Source organism: Cucurbita moschata, unplaced genomic scaffold, assembly GCF_002738365.1.
Source record: "Cucurbita moschata cultivar Rifu unplaced genomic scaffold, Cmos_1.0 Cmo_Scf00058, whole genome shotgun sequence".
Classification (NCBI taxonomy): domain Eukaryota; kingdom Viridiplantae; phylum Streptophyta; class Magnoliopsida; order Cucurbitales; family Cucurbitaceae; genus Cucurbita; species Cucurbita moschata.
Genome location: NW_019268574.1, coordinates 296,266 through 314,718, shown reverse-complemented (window position 1 = coordinate 314,718; position 18,453 = coordinate 296,266). Strand labels below are relative to the sequence as shown.

The 18,453-nt window shown below is 35.1% G+C and overlaps 1 protein-coding gene across 1 annotated transcript; it reads left to right on the top strand.

Moving 5' to 3' along the window:
* The first annotated feature begins 17,337 nt into the window (after window positions 1–17,337).
* LOC111436666 lies at window positions 17,338–18,066 on the top strand. The gene has a single exon (XM_023074386.1). It carries the CDS (start codon window positions 17,338–17,340, stop codon window positions 18,064–18,066), a length of 729 nt encoding a protein of 242 aa, XP_022930154.1.
* Window positions 18,067–18,453: the final 387 nt, after the last annotated feature.

The following is an 18,453-nucleotide window of genomic DNA, read 5'->3' as shown; positions in this document are numbered from 1 at the left end:
GTTGTGTAACAATTTGGAAAAAAAAAATGTTATATTTTCATACAATGATTAGAGCCATAACTCTTCTAGGGTTGGGTCCTTAAAGGTCCCATTAAAGACACGGGGTTGCCTAATGATTTGGGAAAAAAAATGTTATATTTTCATACATCAATTAGAGCCATAACTCTTTTAGGGTTGGGTCCTTAAAGGTCCCATTAAAGACACGGGGTTGCGTAACGATTTGGAAAAACAATGTTATATTTTCATACATCGATTAGAGCCATAACTCTTATAGGGTTGGGTCCTTAAAGGTCCCATTAAAGACACGGGTTTGTGTAACGATTTGACAAAAAAATGTTATATTAAAACCTCGCAGGAAATCTCACGATTTCCGACAAGGTATTATTTCTGCGGAGTAACCAACCACAACCCTGGTTAAAAACCCTACTCTCATGCTCTCCATCACCAACATAATCTTTTCTTCATTCTGCAACCCAACAACACATCTGAGAGTTATTCAGGAAAGAAAATGAGGGCATTGTCTGTTAAGGAAACCGAAAGATTACCTCACGAAGATCTCAAATTTTAGTTAAGAATTTTGGGATTTAGGAGAAAAGGATGATGGAATATCGCATGAACGGTGTCACAAAGCAGTTGAAAAAGAGGGGAGAAAGATCGAGGATTACTCCATGTTCTCGTGCAAAGGAGATGAAGCTGTTGGACTCAAGTCGAAGCCCTAACCCACGAACCTAAACCCATTGCAACCTACGAAACTAATACCTATTCTAGACTTGCATGATCCAAATTTTAGGTAGTTTTAGGACCTATGTTTGAAATAATCATCATGTTTAGCTAGAATAAGTTATGGATATGCCTTAAAGTATGTGACATGGTTTGACATGGGTAGAATTAAGCGTTGAAATATAGTTTTTAAAGCGGCTAACGAGTAATTAGTAAGTTTTGTCAAGACCAATCAAGTGAGTGACTTTACTGTTGGAGTTAGATAATTGATTGATGTATGATGGTGCATACCATGTGGCTCGTGCATGTACCATTGATGGATTATGTGATGATTTTCCTGTATACATGATGCATATATGAAATATGTTATGAATGAAATGAGAAATGAAATGAAATTAATGTCATGTTATGAATGAAAATCATGAGACCTTATGCATGTACGTATGTCATGTACATCGGGATACTTTCCTGTTATGTTATGTAAGTATGGATGCGTACCTTCGATATTTATGTTTGCCACGCTACCATGTGGGCCTTTCCTTTTCTGAGGTGTTTGATGACATATAATGCGTTGTGCCCAACCAAGTCAGGCCAATGGGGTACGTATATGAGCCCGTCTGGTGGGTCGATGTGCGTGTACATGAGTTTTGTGTGGAGAAGTACTACACATCAAACCCTTCCCAAAGTTGGAAAGAGCATATGGTCTTGTTGCGATTTTAAAAGAAAGATCTTAAGCATATTATGTGTGTGATTGCATTACTAATCCCAATAGTGTGATGACTTATTGAGTATTTCTTAAAATATTCAAATCATATGCTACCCTTATATTTTTCAGGTAAAGGTAAAGCTCCCCTACGCTCTCATGCACGGATGGATGACAGTGAATACTAGAAATGGCATGGAAGTCAAGTCAAGATAGACCATGATAGGGCAATTGCACATTGAATTTCTTATAATAGTGAATAGGTGTTTTTAAGGCAATTTATTTTATATTAAAAGACTATGTTTTCTTTTATTTTCTTGTTTTGAATTGAATTGGTAAGTCATGATTTTATTTAAAAGCATTTATTGTGAGTTTCAACAATATGAGATTAAAGCATGCATAGAGTAACTTACCTCATTATGCTAAGAAAATTAGGAGTTTTACAGGTTGTATGTCTTTAAATGTCGTAAATATCTCGTCTCTCACATAACCTTTAGATTGTTGGTCGTTTGTTCCTATTTATTTGGTGTCATAGCCTACATCATTGTGTTATGTCTTTCACATTATGGCATCGGTAATGGTGTTCGACCCTATTAGAGGTGCCACAGGTGGTACTATAATCAGTGGCACGGTTGTGCAAATCCAACTCTCTCAACTTTGCTAGCGGGATATCTTCCACCCTTACCTCAACCTATAGCAAGTAGTCGTCCTTTTCCAAGTATTCGAGGTGGAATGATCTATTATTCGATACATAAGACACTAACTCTTTGGCACTTAACATGAAATCTTAAATCATGCATAATATTCATTGTAACGACCCTAGATTTCTACTAACCTAAAGCCGCTATTGTATGCATTACGTGGCTTCTTATGCAAAAATAATAATTTAGAACGCCTTGGTAAAAAAAAATGCCATGGACTTACATGTCTAATAGAGGGTCTTTAAAACAATACAAAAGAAATATTAAATTAAAATAGACATAAGTAAAAATAAACCTGCAATACCCTATACTAACCCATAGTCTACGAAATTGCATACAACTACCCTATGCATGTGCCATGATCTTCAAATTTGCAATGTCGCCCTCAACCATGCAGGGGTGCCTTGCCTTTAGCTGAAATATAGAAGTAGCACGGTGCTTGATTATTTTAAAAAAATACTCAGTAAGTGATCTCACTATTGGGGTTAGATGCAAACACATGCAATCAATGAATGAAACCTATCATTTAAAACCATATTCCCTTAGGTGACTATCCTAAGCGTGTCATTGGATGTGTATTTACTATTCGACACACGGTCCATACGTGCAAATATGGACCCACCAGTCGGTTCGCACACCTCCTAAGACCCTTTTTTGGTCGAGCTAGCATTCTCTGGTGCTATTGTCGGACACTCGGTAGGAGTAGTGATCGTCGTAGCATCATGATAGACATAATGATCATTTTTCTTTCTGTAATGTAAACATTCTTAGTAAATAAAGGGGGTAATTCCCTGATTCATATAACATACAATGATGTATGAGATCCCAACATTATTCACATTTATTAAACCATGTAAAACAACTCCTATTTTCTCTCATATCATATCATCTTATAACATAGCCTTTAAAACGTTTATCAAGGTTGTATATCATGTCAAAATATATATATTGTGTATCAGTTCTGTCATACATTATATTATGCCCTATCATGCACAAAACATAGCCTTCAACGTAGCATTTCATATCATGCATGTATAATAAATCATATCATAACATGTATCATATCATAGTCATATCATATCATAGACATATCATTTTATAGACATCTCACACATATCAAACATATGACACATGCAGAACCATGGGCACGTGTCATCACACGGAACACAAACTTTTAATAATGTGGATAGTAAGGCCACTAACTTAGATGGTCATAGCCAATGTTCTTCCTAACTCAAATATGCTTGATTTTTGTCCCTCAAATTTGTTTCTAGTATCAATGTAATAGTAGAACGTGCATCTAATTTCTTCAACCATTCACATTTCCTAACTTAAGTCAACTTGAATTTGTGTAATAATCCAACATCATATTGACCTTAATTCTCTTAAATAAAGCCAATTTAAGCTTCGAGAGGGTCCAAAACGTATGAACTGAAGTCCAATTGTCTAAACCAAGCATAATGACAAGTTTTTAGCCGCGTTGAGTTGAGCTGAGTCGTGTTGAGCCGACGTAGTAGAATGGCCGGTGGCTATGGACAAGCACGTGGCAAGGGTTAAGCTGACGCGTGTGCAGGTTTGGCTACATGTTAAGACATGGAGTTTGGGTGGGTTTCACTGGTGTGCAAGTTGTGGGGCCGTGTATGGTTTTCAGGTCACGACTTCGAGTGAACTGGGCCGGAGTGGGAAGGTTAGACTTGAATGTGGGTCGAGGGTTATTGGTTCATTTGGGCTTTGGGTTGTGGGCTGCTGCAGGAGGTATTCGACCAAGATCCGAATTGTCTACTTCTTCATCTGACTACACGCAAAATTTCTAACGTCATTTTCTCGTCGCCCCTCTGTTCCAGATATGACCTCTTCCACTTTGCACTCACCTGCCCTTCCCTTCCACGACGTTAATACCCTTTATAAGTACATCCACATATGATTTTTGAAAGTTTTTAAATCCTCTACGTAATGCATATATCCCACGTAGCTTCTTCTGTTTGATGGTTTGGCTCAACTACTTTGACAAAAGTAATATCTCTACTGTGTAGGACTTTCACAAGCTAGGATCTTTATAGGTTTCTCCTCGTAACTCAAATCCACATCAATTTGAAGGGGATCATAGCCTATCACATGTGTAGGGTCCGTCATGTATTTCGTGAGCATTGACACATAGAGCACATTGTCTACACTTGAGAAGGAGCCAGTCTATATGCTACTTGTCTTATTCTCTCTAGAATTTCAAAAGCCCCGATGAAGCGAGGACTTAGTTTGCCTTTGCGCCCGAATCTCGAGACACTCTTCATTGGAGACATCCTCAAGAATACCATGTCCTCTACTTTGAATTCCAAACTTTACGCCTCATTATTTCTGCATAACTCTTTTATCTTCTTTGAGCGGTGCACATCTTTGCCCTGATCTTTTGTACGACCTCATTGGTAATTCGGACTGACTCAAGTCCAACTAGTTATTGATCCCCCACCTCATCCCATCACAATGAGGACCTACACCACTTTCCATATAACATTTCAAACAGCACAATTCCAATAGCTTGAAAGTTATAATTGTATGCGAACTCCATCCGATACAATTTGAAGTCACAGCTCCTAGTAAAGTCTAGTACACATGCACATAACATGTCTTCTAAATGCTGATTCAAATGTTTCATCTAACTATCTGTTTGAGGGTGGAAGATAGTGCTAAAGTTGAGGCGAGTACCCAATGCTTTATCGAGTATGTGCTAAAATGCTGACGTCAAGCGTGAGTCTCGATCTGACACTTTTGACACTGAAACCCCATGCAGCCTCACAATTTCCTTCCGATACAACTAAGCCAAATTATCCACAGCATATGTAATCTTATCCAATAGAAAGTGTGCCAACTTTGTCAATCTGTCAACGATCACAAATATTACTGTATATTCTTTCAGTATTTTGAGTAGTCTTACAATGAAGTCCATAGCAACATTTTCTCACTTCCTCTCCCGATACATTAAGGGGTTGCAACATTCCTGTCGTCCTCTGTCTATGGGCTTTGATCTATTGACACACAAGACACTTACACCAAATTGTTGTGAAGACTAGAGATTTACCATTTGTACTCTCTGGTCTGTTGATCGTCTTTCCAATGGCGTGAGTAGGTTCTCCATTAATCGTATAAACCGAATCAAAGGTCGTCGACTTTCGTGCTTAGAGGTATTAGTTAAGTTTTCGTCGTTTCATTCTCTAGTCTTGCGCTCTTGGATATCAGTAGGTGTGGAGTAGCAGGGTACCCTAGATAAATCCTTTGGAAACACATCAAAGAACTCGTTCATCACTACCACTATAGACAAGGACTTATTTTTTCTCTTTTTTAACTATTGCACTAGCCAATATGACCCAGGCTTCTTGTTGAAATTATCTCTCTGCTATCATCATGGAAATTACATTAGAGTAGCCACAGGATAGGTGCCTTTAGACTTGAAGCTAGTTCGAGATGGTGGAAAAACAATACTTCATTCATATGAAAATTTATGTTAGCATGGATTGATTGATCGACCCTCGGTTAAACAAAGGATCTTACCTCTTCCGGGACTAAAGTTCTCTTAAGTGGACTGCCACCATATCTTTGCGTCGTCCACCAACATGGATGACACACATGATACCTTCTAGTCATCATGACAGTCCATCAATCAAAAGATTGTCTCCGTCAATTATAGCCACACTTGTGCAACAGTTAGGTCTTCCAAAGTCTCATTAAAGATATGAGGATTCTACCTCCTGAAATCTCGCAGGTACTTAGCTTTACACATTACCATCGTGTTGTTGACATGTTGGATTGTAACCATATTCTGCATCATGGCCTGAAATGACTCCCACATCTAGGTGGTTGTGGCATTTAGTCCAGCTGTAGATGTCGTTAGCGGTTGTGCTGCTGGATCTGTCTGAGTCACGGATCACTTGCGAACCAGACTCCTTCTACTCGTGCATCTCCAACTCTCAACACATAATCATACCATACATAGCATTTCATCACACACAAAAACCATTCATACACAACATTAAACATCATCATTTATTATGTTTCGTAGGGCATACCTGATAGTGATGATGCATTTGCTGCATGGGCATGAAAACATGCTAAGTTGACATTGTAGGATAGTCTACAAATCGATACAAATCTAAAAGTCTAAAATTTTGATACCAACTGTAACAATCCTGTGATTTTAATTGAATAGAGATGCCACTACATGCATGACATGTCTACTATGGGAAAAAAGTCATTTAAAACATTTCATAGACAATACCATATACTTGAACATTAGCAAAATCAATTTCAGCTAAAAGTAAGCATCAATTAAGTAGAGGAAACGAAAGTAGTAACAAGTTCAAAGCAATGAAATCGCTCTTATCTAACATAAAGGCTACATATTAAACAAAATACAAGTACCCTAGCTCTAGTTCCATGGTCTTTATAGCGACATCGACAACTGAAAAACGATGTCGTACTTTATCTAATAAAGAAGAAGCACATGACTTGAGTATTTAAAAATAATCAATAAGTAGCCCCACTGTTGGAAGGTGGAAATGCAAACACAAACATTATGGTGGGACCTATCTTTTCATGTTGCGTAGCTTGGAACGTAGGAAGCCTCGTAAGTAGGTTTCATACTACATTATTTGTAATGTACGAAGCATTTAGTATAGGTTTAAAAATGTATGCAGGAAACGCATGAAGCCTTTGATATAGGTCCAGACTACGTCACTTGGAATACATGAACCATTGAATATAGGTTCAGGCTATGCCGCTTGGATCGCACGAAGTCTGGGACACAGATCGTCAGGTTTGTATCTTGTACCATAAATCCTGAGGATACTGTCTTAAGGAACAAAACGAAAAATAAGAACAAGAACTAGGGACAAGAACCAATAACATGACTAAGGACAAAGATTAAGAACAAAACTAGAACATGGATAAGATCGAAATCTCAAATCTAAGAATCCTAGACCTTAGATCTAAGACCTTTTGGACAGAACAACGTTAAGAACTTAGAACCCAAGACCAAGATCATGACAAGAACTAAGTATTTGTACTACTAAGTATTTGTACAAAATTAGATTCTCTCATGTTTTTGAGGTGACCGAAAGGAGCTAATCGAGAATAAACGCACATTTGGAGCACGTGCTACAAAGAGCCACACCGTATTTATTTTAATCTTTTAAATTATCTCTTATTAGGCCAAATGTATTTAAACTCTATTTTGATGTGTAAATATAATATAATTATGTTTTGTTTTAAAGCTGAAAATCTTATTGCATTATTTTATTTCGCTTGGTATGTTTTCAGCAAGTCTTTAAGATAGTCTCGACTTGAGTCAGAAACATTATTTTCATGAATAACATACCTGGCTTAACAATTTCTTAACAACTTTGAGTGAACATGCTTACATCATGTGTGTGACATAATATATTGAGGCTTGAGGCATCATATAAGATTGAGTTTACAACAAGATAAATAGTGTAGAATAATCATAACATAAACATAATATAATACACATCAAACAATTACAAAACACGACACATTTAGTGGCTACTGGGCACATCATTCATATTTCATACAATTCATCCAACCAATTCAATAGCAAAGTCATTTACTTGTTGGCCTAAATCAAAATCACTACTTGTCACCATGCTAATTTAGAATCCTAGGTGGAAAATTGGTTCGCCTAATTTCAATGAAATAATTTAAACTTCACTTAATTTTCCTCAAATAATCTAAACATAGTTTCAAGCTCTAACCTCATTTTCCTCAAACAATCTAAACTTGACTTCATCTAATTTAAATTTATTAAAATGAGTCATACTAACCTTAAACACCTTTGTAAGTGTCAAAAACGCCTCTTGAAGATTAAAAAATGTAAGAAAAGATTCCAACATATCAGACCCAAGCCAGATCAGTCTAGAAATTGAGCTAGAGCCTTAAAAAAATGTATTATTCGACTAGCCTAAAATCACCCAAATGGAATGAAACTGTGTAATTGTTGTGACTCAATAAGCCTAGAGACCTCCCTTTTATATTGGAGTCCGACTCCTCACTTTTCCCAAAGCGTCCAAATGGGATGAAACAACGTAATTTTTGTGACGTGATAAGCCAAATTGTTTATGCTATAACGCTAAACTATATTTACTTTGAACAATTATATATAATTAATTTATTATATTAATATTTTATTTTAAAGCAATCAAAATATTAATGTTATATAATTGGTAAACAAATAAACATTAATATAGGCAATTAAGATTAATTTTAATTTTAATCCTAAGTTTTTAATCCTAAGTTTTTAATGTTATAAACTTTACCTTAAAACCACAAGCATCATATTCTCAAAATAAAATAAATTGGTCAAACAAAAAAGCACTAAAAAAAATAACACAAATATAATATATATAAACTAAGGAGCTGAGAGGGACATTATTATGTTAGATACAATTATCAAATATTATATTTTAATACATATAGCTTAAGAGAGACCTTTTGAGACCATACATAAAACTATATACCCCAAGTTATTCTCAACTTTAAACTTCGTATACATATAGCTTCGATTCATATATCCTAGTTGGTTTGGCCACCTCCGCCACTACTCTTAGTTGGCCGAGGAACACGTTTAGTAAGCGATGTCACAAATGTCTCGATACGGTGTGGAAACTGTAGTTCGAGTAATTTAAATTTGGTAAATGCCCAAAGCTACCCGAGGAATTGGGAGATGGGTAAACTGGAAGAATTCTCACCTAAGCCATCACTTTGACCATGGAACGATTTTACTTCCTCAGTTGAAACCTCCATTTTTCTTCCTGTTTTCGGCAAAAACTTAGAACGTTGCTCTTTGGCTTCTCTCGTAGTGTTTGTGGAACAAGGGTTTGTGTTAGTCTTGACTGAACGCCCCAAAATATATATAGGCGAATAAGAGTTGAATATTGATTTGTTTTCATATTCATCATGTCCACTTGACCAATTGTTTATCGAAGATTCAAACAAAATTCTATGGTTTGACTTGGGCTTAGCAAAATCTCGTGGTTTTTCCAATACGTAACTTATGAACTATGACTATTTGTTAAATTTTTGATACATCTAACGATTATTTTTGTTAGTTTATAGATCATTTGGCAGGTGATCTCCAAATTATTGAAATTGACCAAGTTTAGTATTGATTCATTCAAAATAATTGGTACTTCGAAAGAGATTCAATTATTTAATATTTTGAGTTCATTTGGTTTGACTCTCACATTTCGGCTATCTCGATTCACACAAGCTCTATGTAAGTTCCACGGAAGCCTTCGTTGTTGGGACTCCAACAAAAGATTGTTGGAATAAATTTAGTATGATGCTTGTCTAGTAAACTCAGCTTCTTACGTTCATGTTCGTAGCGATGTTAAGTTGAGTGAGATTTGAGTTACTTACCTCTTTTTCTAACAGTCTATTGATATTTATGAAAATTAGACTAATTGTGACATCACAATATTAATGTTTGTGGATTTCAGTGTATAAAGTTAACGCGTCTTAGGTGGATGATAAGACAAATGACGTAAATGAGGGTGCTTGTTTTATTGGTTTAGACTTAAATGATTCACACTCTATGAGTCTAACCCTTATATGGTCAAGGGTTTACGAGGCTTTGGCTTCCTAATCAAATGATATTGAGCACTGAACCTGACTCAATCCAATAAATTCTCTCTTCTAACTTGTTCTCTATCAACATTTGTAATTATTAAAATTACTATTTCATGGTTAGAAATTGTAGTATAGAGCCAAAAATCGACGCTCAGAGTGACATATAACGAAGACTTCATGTAAGGACGCTATTTTCTTATTAATGACAAAATTGCTAGTGCATGCATGACATGACAACTATGTGCGGGAAAGCCCTTTAAGCATATCATAAACGGTGCCATGAACATAAATATTCGTAGAATTCATTTCAAATAAAAATAAACAAAAAATGTAATGAGAATAACTTCAAAACAATGAAAACGCTTTGATCTAACCTAAGGACAATAATTTAAATACATATGCAACTACCCGAACTTTGATTCCATGGCCTTCATTGCAAAACTTTCATCCGTATAGAGGTATCTTACTTTTACCTGGAAAAAGATAGCACATAGTTTGAGTATTTAAAAATACTCCGTAAGTAGAACCACTATTAGGGTTGAGAAATGCAAACACAAAGAGGCAGGGTTGGATGTGTACCTTGTTCGACTAGTGCATGCTCATGCGGCCGAATGCCACGGAGGGAAAAGGTATGCATAATAACATGACGAACATAAATATTGTAAAGGTACACGTCCGTACTAATTATAATGTTGAAGTATCCTAATGCATGTGACAAACCGAATGCATGAGAGGTTCCCTAACATCAAAACATCGTATATACTTATAATAAAAGTCATTTCTCAATTATTTCTCTGGCATAGTGTTCCTATGAGATATACATACGTGTTATTTGTCATATCTTTCATATTTAACATACATGACTTTTTAATATCTCATCGACATAGATCTAACGTATCGATGTAGTTTACATGGTGTGGCAATGAAATTCATGCGTCATAGCATAATCCAGTCATAATGTAGCTAATAACATAATAGATTATAACACTGCATGACATATATCATAGTATAATCCTAACATAGCACATGTCGAGAAATTAAAAAACATGACATACGTAGGGGTCACAAACTATACTATGTTATCAACCCATTAGTTAAGCTACTTACTTCGTTGGCCTAAGCTAGAGTCACTAACTTGTTCTTTGTTTTACGGTTAACACAATACACGATTTAGTTCGTCTACGGTATCAATTTAAATCCACTTTTGGTTAAACAAAATCTTAAATTAATCAAAAGGTTGTCAAACTACTCCGAAATGGTAAAAATAGTGAAACGGAACTCAAATTAAGCAACTCAAGCTAAATCAAGCTAAATAGTCCACTGGAACTGTCAGAGTCGAGCAGAGCCAAGCCAAGTCGAGCGACACTAGAATCAGAGAGGCACAAGTCGAAGTTGGGTAAATGAATTAGGTAAATTTGCCGGTCACGGGCAGGCGCACGGGTCAAAGTCAAGTCAAGGTGGTTCGGGTCGTGGGACGTGAGTCAATTCCTGATTAGTTGTGGACTCTTGGGTGAAAATGGTTGGGCCGTCGGGTTCTGGGCTGCGTATGCATGAGGGCTCGGGCGAAGATTGTGGACTGGGTCATAATAATAAAGAAAAACCTTTAACTACTTTCAATTTTGGTTTAATCATTTAAATTTAATTTTAAATGGTTTTTAATTGTCTTGTTTTATGTTCAATTTAATTTTTAAGATCTAGTTTTTATTTGGTTAGATCGATTTGTTATTTTTAAAGTAATTATCCCTTAAGTTTAGGGTTTAACATCTTTCATTATAGTAGGAAGGATATTTTGGTAATTAAGGAGAAAATATAGAAAATGCAACCGTCTAGTCTGTGTTTAACACAACTTTGTTTTTCCATCTCCACCAAAACTAGCAAATGAAAAAGAATTAATATTTATAACTATGGGACAAATATGGATATCCTAAAAACATACCTAACAATTAATTTTTTTTTGAGTGGATATTAACCTTAAATCAACTGCCTGTTCACCACAAGTTTGAACACAAGTTTTTATTTTTATTTTTTTCTATATAATGAATCAAAATCCAAATGATTAAGCATCAACCAAAGAGATTTGAGTATCTAAAAAAAACGAAGCCTTTAACCAGTTTTGGTTTTATTGTTTGCTTTAGAATGGAGCATTATTATTTTGCAGGATCCAACAAACAAGCTATAGAGAAAAATTGGCATTTACAAGAAAGCAAATGGCAAGTGACTATTTACAATTATCAAACAAACTTAGTTTTAAATGTTCATTGCAAGTCAAACGACCATGATTTGGACAAACGCATTTTGGAAAAGCGAGCCTAATTCAACTGGAGCTTCGGGATGAACTTTTAGCATACGACTTTGTTTTGGTGCAATTTTAAAAGTTTGAACGGTCATGCTTCATTTGAGGTATTTTGGCCAGAGAAATCACATTGGCTTTCTCAGTGATGCTACGCTACAAACTGCAGCTTTTAACCATGGATTTTACTTAAAAAATACTCATTCCAAGAAATGAAGTTAGAATTTATACACCCTTTAAAGAGATGAAGTAAAATCTCCCTCACTCATTTTGGACCCACAAAACCTTTTTTTTTTTCTTTTTTTCTTTTCTTTCATGTTTGATTGCTTTCACATGTAATAATTTTATGGAGAGTTGTGGAGTTTCTTTATAGACTTAAGATGGTGTATATTTAAGTCTAATAAAAGTGGGAGAAATCTTTTGGGATTTTATAGTTTTTGGATGTTGATAATTTAGTTGTGTTTCAAGTTTCTACTCGTAACGGCCCATGTGCAAGCTTCGAAATCTTGATTTGTCACTTAATGGCCCTAATATTCCCATAACAATATTAGCAAGTTATTTGCTCATCGCTTCTAAAAGTGAAAAATATCTCCACGGACCAACATGACCAACATGAGTCCTTCCAGCATGTTTTTTCCTCACTCACATGTTTGCTACGAAAATTCTTAAGAGGTCTCCCAACATAAAATTATTCCAAGAACAACACACTTATTCTCAAACTTCTTATGATTAAGCCACGAAACTTCTTATGATTAAGCCACCAGTGCATTTCATTTATATAGTTAGTAAGTTTCAATTCTTTTTAAGCATTTCTTAGTCATCTATACTCTGGGTCACTTTCATTCGCATATAATCTTGGTTTATTTATGTACTCTATTTTACTCCGGTATCACTCTACACAAAACCATTTCAGGATAAGGAATACTTGAGGTTTTAAACTTGAAAGGGTAACAATTAAGTCAGAAAGAAAATATGTATAATAATTGAAAATGAGAAGTTTCAGATCATAAATAAAATATATGCAAAGAACTCAAGTCAATTTGCTTAAAAAAAAATGATGGTCAATTGCAACTTTCAAACATGAAATCAAAAACTTGCACAACATTGTTTTTGTAAAAAATATCATTAAAGATTATTTGTCATGCTCATAAAGAAAGAAAAAAACATGTACAAGAAAAATAATCAAGAGATCAATGAGAAATACCCAAGTAATTCCAATATTAAGATTTCAAGGACAAAAGTTTCTTCTAGACGTGTATCGTGTATGAACTAAAAAATAAATAAATTATTTATGCGTAATTAGACATAGTTAGTTTAAATCAGTAGGAGTAAGTTTTTATGTATAATTAGGCTTAGCTAGTTTAAATTATTAGGAGTATGTTTTAAATTATTTCATGCAAGATTAGGTGAGTCAATTCCCATAGTAGTTCTAATTTATGATTGTTGGACACTTTAGGCCAAATTAAATTTCAGAGAGCAGCGTTAAGTAGCGCTAGCATCAAGGAGTCGTAGTAGCTTCAACCTAGGCCAACCAAGTAAGTACCTCTACTGTCGTAGGATATAGAAATTGTATGTTGTATATTGGCACAGGCCCGTAGTTTTACACGTGTCATAATTTGTGTGTTGAGACCATTATGATTTAATACGTAAATGTTATGCAACGTGAACGTTAAGTTGTCTTGGATGAATTAATATGTGATATAATGTGAAGTGATATGTTATTCTCGGATTACATTATGTGACTGATAAGGTATTTACTGTATGAATTGCACGTTATGAAACGTTAAGTTGAAAGCATGAAAATGTTACGTTATGTCTTGTGAATTGAAAGTAACTTAGTTTCTTTAAATAATTAGTTAAGTTTCCGCATTAGGGTCTTCTCGAAATGGTTCATGTTGTGAGGTTTTATAGATATGAGTGCATATTTTTTTCGTTTCTTATTTTACGCTTAGCAGAATCTTTAGGAGATTTGGCACGAAACTTAAAACGAAAAAAAAAAAAAAGTGCCAATAGTACAACTACGAAAAGTGACTCGAAAATGGCTAGAAAATGAAAGTGTTTAAGTTTGGTTTTTTTTACTAAACATATGAGTCAAAATTATTTAATTTGAACGTTTCTTAGAGTTTCGTTTAAAAATATTGAAAGAAACTTAGTTTTTTCACATAATGATTTAAGTGTCTCCATTTGGGTCTTCTCGAGAGTGTTAAGGTTGTGAGATCTAATAGACATTAGTACATATATATTTTTTTTTTCATCCTTATTTCACACTTAGGACAATCTTTAGTTGATATTGTACCATAGTAAAATGAGAAAATAATTTTTTTGAATGAGTTAATGACCCTTGTCATAAATAGGAAAAAAAGTGTCAATGGTACACCTAGGAAAATGAGTCGAAAGTGGCCCGAAAGTAGAAGTGTTCAAGTTTGGTTTTTTTACTAAACATATGTGTCAAATTCATCAAATTTGAAAGTAACTTACAGTTTTGTTGAAAAATATTAAAAGTAACTTAGTTTTTTCACATAATTATTTGAGTGTCTCTTTTAGGGTCTTCTCGAGAGGGTTTAGGTTGTGAGGTCATATACACATGAGTACATACTTTTTTTCTTCCTTATTTTAACCTTAGAAAAATCTTTAGGGGATTTGGTACGATACGAAGATGAGAAAACAACTTGTTCGAATGAGTTAATGACCCTTGTCTCAAAAAAGAAAAAAAAAATGTCAATGATACACCTACAGCAAATGACTTGAAAATGGTCCAAAAATAAAAGTGTTTAAGTTTAGTTATTTTTACTAAACATATGTATCAAATTCAGCAAATTTGAATGTTAGTTACGCTTTCGTTGAAAAATATTGAAAGAAACTTAGTTTTTAAACGTATTGATTTAAGTGTCAACATTAGGGTATTCTTGAGAGGGTTCAGGTTGTGATGTCTTATAGACACGAGTCCATATTTTTATTCTTCCTTATTGTATACTTAGTACAATCTTTAGTGGTTTTGGTATGATACTAAACGAGAAAATAACTTTTCTGAACGACCTAATGACCCTCATCTCAAAGAGGCAAAAAAGGTGTCAACGGTACACCAATGGAAAACAACTCGAAAATAAATGTGTTTAAGTTTAGTTTTTTTTACAAACATATATGCCAAATTCATAAAATTTTAACGTTTCTTAAAATTTCGTTGAGAAAATATTGAAAGAAGTTTAGTTTTTTTCACGTAATGATTTAAGTGTCTCCATTACGGTCTTCTCGAAAGGATTCAGGTCATGAGGTCTTATAGACATGAGTACATGTTTTTTTCTTCTTCCTTATTTTGTGCTTAGTATAATCTTTAGTGGATTTGATATGATAGTAAAACGATAAAAGTACTTTTCTAAATGAGTTAATGACCCTCATCTCAAAGGGGAAAAAAGTGTCAATGGTACACCTACGGAAAATGACTCAAAATGGCCCGAAAATGAAAGTGTTTAAGTTTGATTTTTTTATTAAACATATGTGTCAAATAAATCAAATTTGAGTCTTCGTACAGGTTCATTGAAAATAGAAGAGCTACCATTATGTGTGGAGGAAATATCCACCGAGAGGAGATGAGGGACTACACAAATAATTTAGCTCCTGATAGGCGCCACTTTGGTGTGAGATAATGGTTAGGGGATACCTGAATTAGGCGTAAACTTCCTAGGTCCGAATGACAAGCTCGTGGAAACTTATTTTTATATTCAACCTTTTCCCCTTTTCTTTTCAAGTATGGGGCGAGGTGGGGATGTGCTCGGAAGCTTAACCGTCACAAAGAGGTGTCGATCTGTGGCGTTAGTGTTAATTTGTATTCTTTTCTTTGAGAATTTTCATTTGTATTCTTTTGATTTTTCGCACATATGACACGCTTGTAAATAACTAATATAGTACTTGTTTTGTATTTCTATTGATTTGGATTTTATCGATGGTATTTTATGATTTTAAATGGGACGAAATTTTAACTTATTTTTTGCATTTTAATTGTTTGATTTACCTACTTATTTTTAGCTTTCGACTTTTGGTCGTAGTCTGATTTTTCGAAAATTCAAAAAATTTGGTCATGATAGGTTGGTATTAGAGTAGCCGAGTTTTAGGTCTATAAACCATATTTTGTAGGTAGAGTGTTTTATACCTCTGTGACTCAACTCTTTGACACGTCATTGTTACTAGATATATTGTCTAGATGTGTATTTTATTATAAGACTTATGAGGATGTAACTTATGAGACTTATGATTATTATGATTACTATTTATGTTGCTTGGAACAATGTGCTAGGATATGTAGTAATCTAAGTTTGTTGTCTTCTTGATAGATTATGTCTCCTAAGAGAATAGGGACTTACGTCACGTCTCAACCTAGGAAAGGTAGAAGAAGGGTTGAAGATGACATCGCAATTTCGACACCTAAAACGGGACAACATCCACCCCAGGGTGAGGTTAGAGAGCTGCTTCCTAATGCCGACAGAGCCATGCTGTAAGCACGAGTGTCTAAGAGAGGTCGAAGTAGAACCGTAACTTGAGATTCCCTTGAGATCCTTGGGCACTCGTGCCAAGGAAAATACCACTGGTGTAGCACCCACCCTTGCCAGGGAATCTTTTCTTTAATAGTATTATCTCATGGTGCTCCCACAAGTTGGCTGAGTGTACACACAAGAGCAAGGCAGTGAGGGAGGACAATGAGCTAGAATTGTAGTAACAAGTACTTTTCTAAGAGTTTAACCTTTTGTTGGTTGACGTTAGTGATATGTATTTATGTAGGATAAAAAAAAAATGATTGATGTAAATGTCCACTAGAATTAGATCTTTTAGAACCTATGTGGCTGTACCATGTCCTTAATCACTGAGGTGTCGTGGAATGACCCCTTGATACCCAACATGGGAGTGTGTTAAAGATCACGGGTTTGTTTAGATTGTTGTCTATTAGTATCTGATTAAATCTCCTTATAAGTAGGGGTTGATTTAGTTTTGGTTTGATTTAGTTTGGATTTGTTTACTTGTTTGTTACCAGATTTTCTGCAGATTTTTAGGTAGATTTTGTAAATATCATTTTGTATTATCGGTATATATAGGAGATCAAATGTGGGCAGTTCGTATAGAGACTTATGTGGAGGCTTTGGATCTTTGGGAAGCAACGAGAGAGGATTACAAGGTCCCTCCACTTCCAGCAAATTCTACTTGTAGCACAAATCAAAGTACAAAAGGAAAAGAAGACAAGAAAATCAAAGGCAAAAGCTTGCCTATTTGCAACTGTATCTCAAATGATATTCAAGCGAATAATGTCTCTCAAAACAGCAAAAGAAACCTGGGATTATCTCAAGGCTGAATATGGAGGAGATGAGAGGATTTGGGGAATGAAAGTCCTGAATTTGATTAGGGATTTTAGGTTGCAGAAGATGAAGGAGTCTGAGTCGGTGAAAGAGTATTATGACAGACTTCTCAGCATTACCAACAAGGTTAGATTGCTTGGTTCTATGTTAAATGATTTCAGGATCGTTGAAAAGCTGCTAGTCTCTATTCAAGAGAAGTTTGAAGCCACCGTTACTACTCTGGAGAACACCAAAGACTTGTCAAAGATTTCTCTTAGAGAGCTTTTGGACGCTTTACAAGCACAAGAGCAAAGGAGGTCTATGAGGCAAGAAGGGGTGATTGAAGATGTCTTACCTGTTAAGCATCAAGACAACAGCAGGTATAAAAAGAAGAAAATTTTCAAAAACCAATCGACGAATGGAGATTCATCTACCAATTATCAGAAGACAAAAGGAGAAGGTTCCAAAAAATTCTATCCACCTTGCCGTCATTGTGAGAAGAAAGGTCATCCACCATACAAGTGTTGGAGAAGACATGACACCAAATGCTCCAAATGCAATCAACTTGGACATGAAGCGGTGATTTGCAAAGTCAAAGGTCAGGTGAAAGAAGTAGATGCACCGATAATTGATCAAGAAGAAGAAGATCAATTGTTTGTGGTCACTTGTTTTTTAGACAAAGAATCAAGCGAGAGTTGATTAATTGACAGTGGGTGCACAAATCATATGACATATGACAATGAGTTTTTTGAGGAATTAAGAAACACTGAAGTCAAGAGAGTGAGAATTAACAATGGTGAACACTTGGAAGTCAATGGAAAAGGCACCGTAGCTATACCAAGCTATGAAGGTACACAATTTATTCCAGATGTTTTATTTGTACCTAAAATTGATCAAAATCTCTTAGGTGTTGGTCAGTTACATGATAAAGACTATCAAGTGTTGTTTGAGAATAATCAATGCTTGATCAGAGATGATAGTGGCAAAGACTTGTTCAATGTCAAAATGAAAGGAAATTTTTTTTCTCAAAATCCGATGGAGAAAGAGTAGATGGGCTTTATATCCTGAGCCAGTGCCACTGAGATT